General features: G+C 45.5%; 3 protein-coding genes across 3 annotated transcripts; 2 read left to right on the top strand and 1 right to left on the bottom strand.

Moving 5' to 3' along the window:
* Window positions 1-5771: 5771 nt before the first annotated feature.
* N7533_006490 (flavin-containing monooxygenase) lies at window positions 5772-7334 on the bottom strand (the record flags this gene model as incomplete). The annotated part of the gene is made up of 2 exons (XM_057103140.1): window positions 5772-6866; window positions 6924-7334. 2 exons carry the CDS (start codon window positions 7332-7334, stop codon window positions 5772-5774), a joined length of 1506 nt encoding a protein of 501 aa, XP_056958097.1.
* Window positions 7335-8487: 1153 nt separating this feature from the next.
* N7533_006489 (uncharacterized protein) lies at window positions 8488-12196 on the top strand (the record flags this gene model as incomplete). The annotated part of the gene is made up of 9 exons (XM_057103139.1): window positions 8488-10029; window positions 10651-10708; window positions 10771-11144; window positions 11212-11340; window positions 11396-11491; window positions 11557-11773; window positions 11883-11962; window positions 12045-12090; window positions 12159-12196. 9 exons carry the CDS (start codon window positions 8488-8490, stop codon window positions 12194-12196), a joined length of 2580 nt encoding a protein of 859 aa, XP_056958096.1.
* Window positions 12197-12758: 562 nt separating this feature from the next.
* Window positions 12759-13027, top strand: N7533_006488 (FAD-dependent pyridine nucleotide-disulfide oxidoreductase; the record flags this gene model as incomplete). The annotated part of the gene is made up of 2 exons (XM_057103138.1): window positions 12759-12766; window positions 12811-13027. 2 exons carry the CDS (start codon window positions 12759-12761, stop codon window positions 13025-13027), a joined length of 225 nt encoding a protein of 74 aa, XP_056958095.1.
* Window positions 13028-13428: the final 401 nt, after the last annotated feature.

Raw genomic sequence — 13428 nt, 5'->3', positions numbered from 1 at the left:
ACGACTGGTTACACGATGCGAACAGCCAGAAAATTTTTCTCATGTTTCGGAACACCAGGCGCAAAATTCAGTGCCTCTGAGAGCCGCTCTGAACCAGTGATGAAATGTTGAGCCACTTATCATTGAAGAGTAGTTTGAGCTTGAGCCCTCATAATTCACAATGATGACCTCATTGACGCAGACCGAATTCTTGGCTGAATTACTATAAATACCCGGTCCCTCGCCAGCAAAACAGTCGTTCGCAAGCATTCCTTTGTGATTATGGGTGAAAGTATATCGAACTTGATTCTTCTCCGTGGCTACTCTTTGGTATGGATTGACCTTCAAATCATGCAACGAAATGAACTGACCTCTTATGTCGCAGTAGCCTAACATTTCTTGGTAATAAAGTCTTCCAACAACAAGTGAGTGTAGCTTCCCAGTCATTTAGAATCATGCTAACTTGGAAGATGCTCGATATCACCCCCACCTCCGCTATTCCTCGGAGAAGCCATTGAACGAACCTTTAGGGACCTGGAATGGTCCAAACTGCGAGCATAGTGAGTTACAAGTTGCCTTCATAAGCTACTTGCTGATGTATGACGATAGATAGATGACATCCTTTATACAGTCCCTGCAGCGGACAGCAATAACTGACAACGTAAGTTTTGAATTTTGCAGGAATCTGAAAGGCAGATATCATGTGCTGACGACCCTCTCTGTAGGATGGAAAACTTCCTATCGCGAGTCGCTCAATGCCTTGTAAGTCCCGCTTGTGCTTTGCCCCTTCCCATTCCCATCGCCCAGTACTGCATTTCAATCTCCCTACCATTGCTATCCATTCGTGGCTCCCTGTTCTCAGCAAATATCGCTGATGATCCTTTTTCGATATAGAGCGAGCTTTAATTTTACACTCGACCTGACAGAGCTATGTTCCCCATCGTCTTCGAAACTAACCCAGCTTCAACAACCTGATGGGCCAAGCCACTGAATCTTACTACGCTTGCGTCTTTGTTGTTTCTGAAGACGTGGTTGACACGGCCATTTCGCCTGGCGCATTTAGCGGGCGCAATTCAGAAAGTTTCGATGCCCTCCTGTTAGCCATATGGTAGAGTTCCAACATGCTATCACCCCCCCCCCCCAAGGTTCACCCTGTCCGACCAAAGGCTAACTCTCACTGCATTAGAGATCTTCCGTATTCCGACAGGCATGATCTAGTCCCATGCTAGGCCGACTGAGTGATCGCAGCACCCGGCGACAACAAAGGAAGGGTAGCATCGATGACCACCGAGAAATACCACGGCTTCGCCGAGAATAGCATTAATCAGTAATGAATCGAGCTTTTGGCCATGGTCTGAAGGATAGCTCTGTCGAGCTCTGGTTGCAGCTGAGCAAGTGACGAGGCAGACTGCAGCGCTCGATCTACCCCAGATCTCTCGCCACGAGAGCAGTCGTTTCAGGTCAATTCCTAGTCTACCCGGGACAAAACACCACGATTGTCTCCTTTAACGGGATCTTGTCCTGACAAGTTTGAAGATTTATCTGTTACCTGAACAGCAAAGACGAAACAGCTATGCATTGGCAGATAATGCCATCACCCCTCTCCAGCGATACGGGGTGATGCCGGGCCCCTCGTGCACGTGTAATAGAGCTGAGCCCGCTACATCTCTGGTTGGCCTTCGCTGATACCAGACTACATTGACGGCAAGTCTCTACAACCCTCAGTCACCAAAAGTCTTGCTGATATAGAGAAGCAGTGAAACGCAGCACTGCTTCGGCCGTTCCTGCAAGTCCGATCGGGATAGTGTATTGCGGCTGGTATTGGGATTCTCATCTAGGCCGCGAGCACGGTCAGTGGCGAACACCCACCTTGCGCCAGTTGCTGACAATCGGTGCTAGATCGAGTATATCCAACTGTTTTGCCTGTGGCCAATGCAAACGGTGTTTCAAAGCTTCTCCCGTGGGCTATATCATGAGTAAAGGGAAGGAGTACGTTCTCAAAGTTGGAAGATGGAATAACCAACTGACTAGACCTGTACATGGGCCGGCCCATGGGTTTTCTTGGCGGCCCATGGGCTGGCCCATTTGGCCCATTTAGCCCCCAAATTTGCACAAATTATATGCAAGATATTCAATATTACTAGTGGTATTTGATAGTGTTCTAATTATACAGCTTTAACTATAGCAAATTACCAAATAGATTACCATTCACCAAATATATTGTAAGTCAAAAGATATATATTTGTTTACTCGCAACCTAGTAGGCCTTCTTACTCTGATCGTTTGTGAATTCGATGTAGTTGAGAACTTTAGGTTTTCCTAGATTTTTTGATACTATAGGGAGCGCAGTAGTCTGATTCGATTCTCTATAATTTTTAACTAATGAATACTACTTTGGTGGTGGCTTAAATCCATTAAGAAATTAACATCGGAGGGTGAAAAAAAAATCAATGCCAACATCTAATCTGCGGGGGATAACACTTCACGAATATCTAGGCTGAATGGGCCGGCCCATGGGCTGGCCCATTAAATTAACCAATCAGAGACCCTTAATAGGAAGTCTCCTGGCTAAATTGTTAACCGGACTAGAGCTGTATACACAACGCGTCCCCCCTGAGTTTCTGCTTTATTGATCTTTCAGCTAAATAGAAAGTATGTACCTGTAGAATAAAATAGTTTGTAACCTCTTTCTCTACTCTCTTCTACTCATTCAACCATACTCGTTCTTTAATTAACTGCCTATTCTTCATTATGCCTGAAATCCAATTACCAGAGATAACCCTTATAGATGATGGCGAGGCATGTGATGTTGATGATTCATCTTTCCTGGATCTTTACTCTGACAGTATTGCGCCTGAGCACTCTGCAAGTCAAACAACACAGTCTTTCCAACCTATCAAGATCCCAGGGTGTCTTAAACCTATCAACAACCACATAATATTCGAAGCAATGAACAAGGAAGAGTTTGTTGAATGGTGGCTTCGTACATCTGCTGGGCAAGCTGAGGATGCGAGAGTATGGGATACAAAGGGCTGCCGAGCAGATATCTGGGCTTCATTCGACCAGGTTGCTCACTGTGTTACTGGGAAGCCAATGATGATGTGCAAGCGATGTGGTGCTATTCTCCACCACCCCAATGCTATAAGTCGTTCTAGTAAGAGCGCACATGGAACTACTGCGTTACACCGCCATCTTACACGTCAAACATGCCAGGCCAGAGGGCAAGCGCAAGGGAAAGGGTCTCATCTACAGCGGCTACTACGGCATCAGGTAAGGACTTTCTTTTCCAGCCGGAAAACCATCTAATGCTTCTCTCTCTTGATTAGGCAGCCATAGCCCCTGAAGCATTCAACGAGAACCGATGGAAACAGCAACTTATTACAACAATATCTACATTACGCCTTCCCTTTACAACGATCGAACACCCTGAATTTCTGAAGCTTATCCGACTAGCTCAGCGAGCTCCCTCTCCTATCAATATGCCCTCTCGCGTAACATTACAACGTCAGATTCAAACAAAGGCAAAAGATCGTCGGAGAGAGATACTTCGGAAATTGCCAAAGCATGCAAAGCTTTCAATTAGTCTGGACTGTTGGACCTCGCCCTTTCAACAAGCCTTTATGGCAGTATCTGGCTATTTTATTGATTCAGAATGGGAATACCGAGAGGTTTTACTTGATTTTAAACCTCTTGAGGGTGAACATACTGGGGTAAATCTCAGTCAAGAGGTTCTTGAACTACTTCGAGAGTATGAGATTAAGGAGCGAGTATTGGCTATTACTACTGATAATGCGTCCAATAACTTAACCCTTGTTTCTTCTCTCCAGGAAACTCATCTCTCTCAAGGCCTGAGCTCTGATACCATTATTATCAGAGTACCATGCCTTGCTCACGTCATTCAGTTGAGCCTTAAGCAGCTCCTTGGTCAAATAAAAGCAAACCCTGTCAATGAGAATGTTGAATCTATTTGGTCAGAAGAGCATATGCAGAAAGCACGTCAAATAGCAAAAGAGTACAGTATAGCCAGCACCCTTCGCAAGGTTTGATGATCTAATACCCTCACTATTCTCCGAATCTCTACTAATTCTATTATGGTTTACCTAGATTCGAAACCTTGCTGTATTTATTAATGCAAGCCCTCAGCGCCGTGCGAATTTTAGGAACCTTCAGCCTGAAGGCTCTCAACTGTTTCCAATTCAAGATGTACGAACACGCTGGAATTCAACATTTCTGATGCTCCGCCGGGCAAAGCGACTTCAGTCCTATCTTAATACCTACTGTGTGGCAGATCACCATACTGATCTTCAGCTGAGTAGAGATGAGTGGCAGCAGATTGATTATTTGATCTGCATTACGCAGCCATTCTATCAATACACTACCGCTCTCTCAAAAACCAAAGGCATTACAATTCACATGGTTTTCAGTATCTATAATCGTCTGTTTGAGCATCTTGAAAGCCGCCAACGTCAGTTGTGCCACAAGAAGATCTTATGGAAACGTCAGATGCTTCAGGCACTGGAAAAAGCAAGAGATAAGCTCAAGGACTATTACTCAGCGACCGATACTCCAGGGCTTATCAACATATATACCAATGGAACTATCTTAGCGCCGCAGTATAAGCTTGAGTTCTTTCAGACCCCTGAGTGGCAAGATAAGGACTTTGCAGGTGAATATAAAGCAGCACTCGAGCAGCAAATTCTTGCCTATGAAGTTCAACTCCATGATACTTGCTCACAATCTGAAGGGCCTTCTTACCCACAGCCTGTTCAAGAGATTGAAATATTGCTTGATAGTTATAGAGCTCGACCCGCAGTACCACTCTCAGAGCTCCATCAGTATCTGAAGGGGGGTAAGTATTCTCCCAAAACACAGTTTCAATACATACCTCTCTAACTATTCATTCAATAGGTACTATACTCACTTCCCCACTTGATTTCTGGAGGGACCATGAGCAGCAGTTCCCAGTGCTTGCAGCAATTGCTCGAGACATGCTTTCTGTCCCAGCTACCGGTGCAGGTGTAGAACGCTTATTCAATTCTGCCCGCGATATCTGTCATTATCGCCGCGGCTCTCTCCATGCAACGACTATTCAGGATCTCATGCTGCTCATGTGTGCTAATCGATTTGATATTGAGGAGGAGCAACTTGCTTTTATACGAGAATATAAAACAGAGTACGAGATAGATATTCAACAGGAGGATACCACAAAGCATATTCTACAGGAGATCATAGAGATTAGTGAGGGGGAGGAGGAGGAGGAGGAGGAGAAGGAGAAGACTCCTCTACAGCATCATACAAAGCGAAAAAGAGATAATTATGAAGCTGAAGAGGATACATCAGATGAGGCAGGAGGCTCTGCGGAAGAAGAGCCTCTACTACCTAAGCAATCTAATACTCAGCGTGCTTCAGGGAGGGCCCGGATACCATCGATACGGCTACAGGGATATACTACTTAATATAATCTATAATTTCATTCACATCTCTGCTCTCACTGTATCTGATTCAATATAAAAATCACTATTGTATCACAGAATCACTTTATTATCGAAACCACAGCATTACAGCCAAGATCTCGCTTAATCTTCATATTTTATGCAACGCATGTTAGCCCTAGAAAAAGCCCTATCTTTGGGCCATTGGGCCGTTTCGGGCCGGCCCATTAATGGGCTATGGGCCGGGTTTTTGACCCAATGGCCCAATTGGGCCGACCCAAATGGGCCGGCCCATGGGCCATGTACAGGTCTAACTCCGATGTTCACAATTAGACGCTTTCCAGGACTGCAAAATAAAATTCATAGTATCTTTTTCTCAAAGGCACTTTTGTAAAAGAGGCCGTCAGACAGGTTGACCCATTTCGCTGTACAAATATCAAAATAATAGTTGCGTCGCATTTTCCATGGGCCAATATCGCCTATCTTTGGCAGGGACTCTGCGGCTTTGGTCACATAGGTGCTATTGAGATTCAAGTACGAACCCGTCTTCATCGCTGCTCTCTCTTTTGCGTCCCCCTCAAAGCGGGGTGTGGCACTGGCCTGTCGTGAGCGAGCCATGCTGGACACCAGACGGCAAAACAGAATAGCCGCTGAATCGGCTCCGAGTGTCCAAGATGCATTTGTATATCCCATGATAAAACAAGCGTTTGGTACATCCTCCAGCATGCAACCCCGCCATAAGACCTTTCTCGATATATCAATCTTTCGGCCATTCACTGATATTTCAATTTTCCCCGCAAAGACCAATCGCAGTCCGGTTGCCGTCACGACAATGTCGACGTTGTCGATGCTTTCACCACTCTGCAAGCAGATCCCTTTCTCCGTAAACCCTTGAATTTGTCCAGTTGAGACAGAGGCTTTCCCAGATCGGAGACACTCAAAGAAGTCACCATCTGGAGACAAACAGAGGCGTTGTTCCCAAGGGTTATACTTAGGGGAGAAGTGAGGGTCGACTGGGTTATTGGCTGGTAGCTTTTGTTGTGTTGCTTTCTTCAACTGTTGTCTGGCAGTCGCTGGAAAGAAGCGGCAGAATTGGAATTGAATGAACAGTGAAGTCATGAACCACCACCGCAGACAGAAATAGAGTAATTTCTCAGGTAGTAGCAGCTTGAGTATGGGTGGAGTACTGTTATCCATGGACACAATATAACCCGGGCTGCGCTGGAGCATAGTAACGTGTTTCGCCTTTTTGGCGAGGTTGGGAAGCAATGTCACCGCAGTTGCACCGGATCCGATGATTACAATGTTCTTGTCCTTGTAATCTTGGTTCTCGGGCCAGAATTGAGGGTGGATCCTTTCTCCTTTAAAGTCGCTCAGCCCTGGAATCTCGGTACTCATAGGTTGCTCATAGTCGTAGTAACCAGTACCAAAAGCGATGTGCTGACAACGGAGTGGCTGTTCATTTATTAGTTTATATTCCAGTGCATTTCGCATAACTCTCTAGATACTAACTTTCAAATGGCCATCATTCTCGATGGTCAGATTCCACTGTGCGCTCTCTTCGCTGAAGTCTGCTTTCACCACCTTGTGTAACAATCGAATGCATGAATCAAGATTTGCAAACCTGATTGCTTCCGTCAGGTACCGTTTGATACTTCCAGCGTCCGCAATAGCACGATCTTCTTTCCATGGATACCATGAAAAGCCAAAGGTGTACAAGTCAGAGTCCGATCGTATGCCAGGATACTTAAAGAAGTCCCATGTTCCACCTATCGAATTACGACCTTCCAAGATGACGAACGACAGTGATGGATTTGATTCTTGGAGACGTTGAGCAAAGTTGATACCAGAAATCCCGGCTCCGATAATTACAACGTCCACAAAGCCCATGTCGAGGGAATTTGGCAGCGTGTTAGGAGCCATATTGTTCAACTGATAAGTGAATGGCGGATTCTATGTTCAAGAAATCTTTAATGTCATGGACAGTGTCTTCGCTGGTATTTGACGATCATCATCGTTGCGCCAAGTTATTGTTATTGACCCACTCAACCGTCTAGCGTAAATAGATTAACTGCTAGCCAATAGGAGCAATGAAAATCGCACTCCGATAGATCCACATTCATGATATATTGGTTGGTGCGAATCGCACCCGAGGGTTTCTCCACCTCCGCTTAGGTAATCATTTCCACATTACGGATAGGAGTAATAGTCTGGAGATCAAGTGTTCAAGGTTTCAAGACAAGTTCCTCGGATATCTGAGCCGGAATTTACCAGCTCAAATGTAAAAATTACCAAAAATTGCATAAAACATGCCTGCCAAACAAGGCCTTAAATCTTGGCATATTTACACTGTTTATACTACTTGAGGGTAATAGGGTAACCTCTAAGACCCGCGGGCTTTCGCAAGCTAAGCCCTCACCCTCAATTTGCGGGGCGGGTAATAAAATGCCAGGCCTGTACCCTCAATTTGCGGGACGGGTATATGGGACCCTCATAGCCCGCGGGTATTCCACAGTCTAGGTGTGATTAGGTTATATATCCCCTATTTTGATTTTCTGAGATTATGCTCTATGTGTGAGGAGCTCAGGTACTTACAGAGATCAAGATACGACGTAGCGTGGCAGACAAAGGAAATAGTAGCGTTCGACGAAAGTAATAGCTTGAGGAGAAAGTAGAAGAGGAAGCTGAGACAGAAGCTAGATACAGATGTAGGCGTGGATTCCTAAGTGGATGCCATCCGCGCAAGGCATCAACAACAATGGGTTGGGAACGACCTAGTTCGTTATATTGAGAACGGATATCCCCACTACAATATCCACATAATGCAATATTAGTCGCGTATCGAATATCCGGTTCGCCCCTGGTGATGATTTGAGCGGGATGACGAAAAGTGTTAAGTCGTGCCAGGATACGGAGTACGTAATGCTAGGTGGGGATGCTAGTCCGCTGAATAAGCGGTGTGGAGAGCCTTCACACTAACTAACGTAATTCCCGCATGACCGGGCCACCCGCTTGACCGGGCCACCCCATCGAAAATCGCGTCTTCCTACCTACACACCAACTACAACTACCTACCATGCCACCAATCCGCACTGAATCCTCGCAGAAACTAGCTAGCCAGGAGGGCAAGATCCTATTAGCCCTTGATGATCTTAAAAACGGCCGCATCAAATCTATTCGTGCAGCAGCTACTCTATACGCAATACCACGTTCAACACTGCAATATCGCGCCGGCGGCCGAGTTGCACGCGTCGATAAGCGCCCAAATCGCCATAAATTAACTAAATTAGAAGAGGATTCGCTTGTTAATTGGATTATCTCTATGGATACGCGTGGAGCAGCGCCTAGGCCAGCTACTATAAGAGAGATGGCGAATATCCTACTAGCTGCACGCGGTAGCCAACCTCCGCCTACTGTTGGCAAGAATTGGCCATCAAAATTTGTTGAACGTCGCGAGGAGCTTCGAACACGATTCTCAGTACGATACGACTACCAACGTGCATTAAATGAAGACCCTAAAGCCCTACGAGCCTGGTTTGCGACCGTGCAAAGTGTGATTGATGAGCACGGGATACAAGCGGAGGATATCTACAACTTTGATGAGACAGGCTTTGCAATGGGCCTTATATCCTCGCAGAAGGTGGTAACGCGAGCTGAATACTATGGTCGGAGACGTCTCTTACAGCCAGGAAATCGTGAATGGGTTACTGCTATTGAAGCAATCTGTGCAGATGGCTACTCGCTACCGCCATGTGTGATCTTTAAGGGCAAAGTTGCTATTGCTAGTTGGTTTAATAACCTACCAAAAGATTGGCGATTTGAAGTCTCTGATAACGGCTGGACTACCGATGAGATTGGCCTACGCTGGCTACAAAAGGTGTTTATCCCATCAACAAATTTGCGTACACGTGGCCGCTTTCGGTTATTAATTCTCGACGGCCATGGTAGCCATCTTACGCCCCAATTTGATCATATTTGCGCAGAAAACGATATAATACCTCTTTGTATGCCTGCACACTCTTCACATCTACTACAACCACTAGATGTTGGCTGCTTTGCAGTAATTAAGAGGGCATATAGCCGTTTTATTAGTGATCTTGCGCGTACGGGATATAACCATATCGACAAGTGTGATTTTTTGGAAAACTACCAACATGCGCGACTAGAGGCCTTCCAAAAGCCATCTATTATTCAGAATAGCTTTGCAGCTAGTGGCTTAGTACCAGTCAATGCAGAAAGAGTGCTTTCAAAGCTTAATATCTCTCTACGAACACCTACACCACCAAGCAGCCGGCCAAGCAGCAGATCTAGCCAATTCACACCCAAAACACCTAGAACTGTTATTCAGCTACAAAAGCAAGTTTCAATGCTGAAGGATCTACTACGCCGGCGGTCAAATAGCCCTCCAAGCCCATCAAAGGATATATTAGATCGCATTATCAAGGGCCACTGTGAAGCGCTGCATAACACTGCATTACTTGCGCAGGAGAACGTGGATCTACGTACGGCGAACGAGAGGATTGTTAAGAAACGCAATCGGTCAAATAAGAAGATACCTTGTGAAGAGGGTTTGACCGTCGAAGAGGGCCTACAGCTAGTTGAACAGCTAAACCAGCCGGTAGAAGCTGATCAGGTAGTATTGCATACGCAGAACGAATTGCCTAGTCAGGCAGATCCACCACCTACCAGGGCCCCGCCTAGGTGTAGTGGGTGTAGGGAGATTGGCCACAGGATTAATACATGTAAAAATCGCTATATTTAGTTGAATTAATGGGTGTTGGTTGAGATAATCGAATTTAAAAATTTCTAATGGGGGTAGGTGGCCCGGTCATGCGGGAATTACGTTAACTAATTGCTCCACATTAAGATTAAGCGATGCCGATCATTCTCTCTCTGGCGGAGATCACTTTATAGTGAGATCCTACCAAGGAATGCACTCCTTTGGAAGACCAACTTGAAGATGGAGATAAGAACTGTGGGTCAATTATGCAATAGTTGATGTACTAATGGGTATCGATTGCAGATATCACTCACCATGGTATCAGGTGGATTCGAGTCAATAAGTGGACTTCCAAGACTGTTGGGAAATCACAACAGGTTTTGAAGATGATTCTCGACATAAATAAATCAGGCACTGCTTGTGTCTCTTGCGCTCCTAAATATCACTGTCAGGCGAAGACGATATCTTCAAGCGCTACCACTCACCCAGAAAGAAGAGCACTCTGAAAAAAGAACATAGATCATGACACCAGTGACTTTTTTCGTCAATCTCGTCCTTTTTTTGGCTCTAGTGGCCGGTATGTTTTTTTGCTTGACTATACTATCTGAATTGACTATTAACTGATTTGGACAACAAAAGAAGGACATACTCGAAGGCCACTTGACCGGAACGAGCTGGCCTCTCATGCTCAAGTTCTCAAGAATTGCGGACCCAATGTTGGCCTTCAAAAAAGAGGTCATCGGGCTATGCGCCGTCGTGAACTCTCTGTTGATGTGAACAGTCATGAAACGACCTACGAAATTCACGCCAATGCGCCGGAGTACGACTTTATCAAAAATTGGACCAATATTCTCACTCCGGAGACCAGTGATGGGCCATACTTTTATCCTCAGAGTCAGACCCTTCGTCAGGACATCCGCGAGGGTCAGCCAGGTGTCCCCTTATCTTTGGAGATTGGAGTGGTCGACATTAATACTTGTGAACCTATGGAAGATGTGCTTGTGGATATTTGGGTAAGTGGAATATTTTGCTTATCTATTTCCAATTGAGTCCTCCGGAGCGCTGATTCTGTGATTATAGCACTGTAATGCTACTGGGTCATATAGCTCTTTCACAGGTCTTTCTCCAAATACGCCTTTCCTGGAACTTTACGCCAATGCAACAAACGGCGGCACTCTGAATCTTACAGAGGGGCTTCCGGACCTTTCTGTGAGTCGTCTTTTTACTGCAATATATCTATGAAATGACGCTGACAAAGAGCCAGTGGCTTGCTACTGATAATAGCACTTTCCTTCGTGGCATGTGGCCGACTAACAAACAGGGTGTGACATCTTTCACTACAATTTTCCCGGGATTCTATGTATGATTCTACAAAATTTGGCTTTGGTTGAGCTCATTACTGACTATAACGTACCACTCTACCAGGTCCAACGAGCGATTCACATCCATGCCCAAGTTCACACGAATTGGTCGGTGATTTCTAACGGAACTATTGCCCACGGGCCAATTGTTAGTACCGGCCAAATATTCATTGATGAGGCTCTCGAAGAAGAAATCATGGCTGTTGAGCCGTACGCCAGCCATACCCAGATTGAGCGCGTCCCTAATGATGATGATGGAATTTACACGACTGAGTCGATGAGTAAGTCTTTTCCATTTTCCTTTGCTTATCGTTCCTCGGGCCTACTTTGTCGTTGCTTATGGTACGAGTGGCTGCGTCGGATCATTACGAATTCTGACATCCATTGAAGCGGGGGCAATGACACTCTTAGATACCGAACCTCTCGATGGAGTCGATTATCGCAATGGCGTCATAGGTTACATCACCCTGGTAGGTACTCCGATGAACCTTGCCCTTTGATTTTCTCTTCAGGTGTTTGGAGCTATTCTGACTAAACTGAATTCATTTCCAGGGAGTTGACCCTTCGTCAATCAAAAACGGTTCAACCATCAATGCGGGTACGTGGTTGAAAACATATTCTGGTACTTGAATCCAATTGGTAGAGAAGCTAATTAAACATCCACAGCTCCTCCTGTTGTCAATCTGACGAGTGTGAGCCATTGATAAATCTCCTACTTTGCGAAGTCAGAAAAATTCGGTATTACCTAATTTTCTAATCAATGCCCGTGAGATGAAACTGGCAGATGTGGCCTAAATTCCTTGACCCGAACAGATATTTAGAAGGGTCGCGTCAGGTCAGGTCATGTAGACTGAACACTCGATCATGGGAAGGAAGATTTGTGACTGGAAGTTTAGCTGGACATGCACCATTCGGTATGGTCTATTTTATTGGAATTATTGTGGGATTCGGCTCTTCATTCGTTCAGATGCCTAAAAAATAAATTCGAAGCACTCTATATTTCAAATATGGGATATCACTGCCATTCTCACTAAAGGGGGGCTTCCCTGAGGCAAACTAGTTAACGAGGATGCTTTTCAGCTGAATGACAAATTGGTATGTTATTACATTTCCGATGAAATAAACACTAAGCTGTATTCGATATATTGCGTTCATACTTCTATTCTCCTCCCTATATAATGGACCCCAGGCTATGTCTAACATTAGAAACTCAAGAAAAGGGCCCGGCTAGCGCCGGCATGTGCATTTTGAGTGACGAGCAATGCCATGACTAAGTTAGTCAAAGACACTGTGAGCAAACTCTATGGATTCCCTGCAGACTTGATTCAACCGTGGAAACTGGTTTACATTCATCGACTGCCATAAACCTGTTGGAGGGATATAAAAAGGACTCTAACAAGAGTCCCCTGCTTGAAGATGGCCTTCCTCGTGTACAGCTCCAAGATCAACATGGACAAAAGGCGGTATTGAAGAATGTCTTCGCTTTGGGCGACAATGCTGTGCTAGAGACCGGAGCTCCTTGTGCGACGGCATAGGCAACCCTCCAGGAAGCTAAGTTGCTATATTCGCATATAAACAAGCGTGAGACAGGGGAGTCACTACTCTTTCATTACAAGAACCTGGGCACTATAGCGTACATTGGAAACAAAAGGGCACTGATGCAAATACCCCACGCCCCCGCGGCACGCGCAACAAATTCCTACCCGATGGACTGACAGGGCGGATGGCTTCATTAATTTGCAACATGGCGTACATATCGATGACAATTAGTTGGAGCAATAAGTCCCGAATGGCGTTCGGGTGGATATTGGATCATGTTATGGAGAGAGATGTCTCGCGGTTCTGGTCAAGGAATTGGACGACCATCCCCAACTTTCCGAAACCCCTTCAGCTCTCTTGACGCCATCACAGCTCAGTGAAGGAATCATTCTACGTC

This window comes from Penicillium manginii, assembly GCF_028828005.1.
Source record: "Penicillium manginii strain IBT 31320 chromosome Unknown utg000005l:1.0-5665137.0:1.0-5668048.0, whole genome shotgun sequence".
Taxonomy (NCBI): domain Eukaryota; kingdom Fungi; phylum Ascomycota; class Eurotiomycetes; order Eurotiales; family Aspergillaceae; genus Penicillium; species Penicillium manginii.
This window is presented reverse-complemented; position numbering and strand designations above follow the sequence as displayed.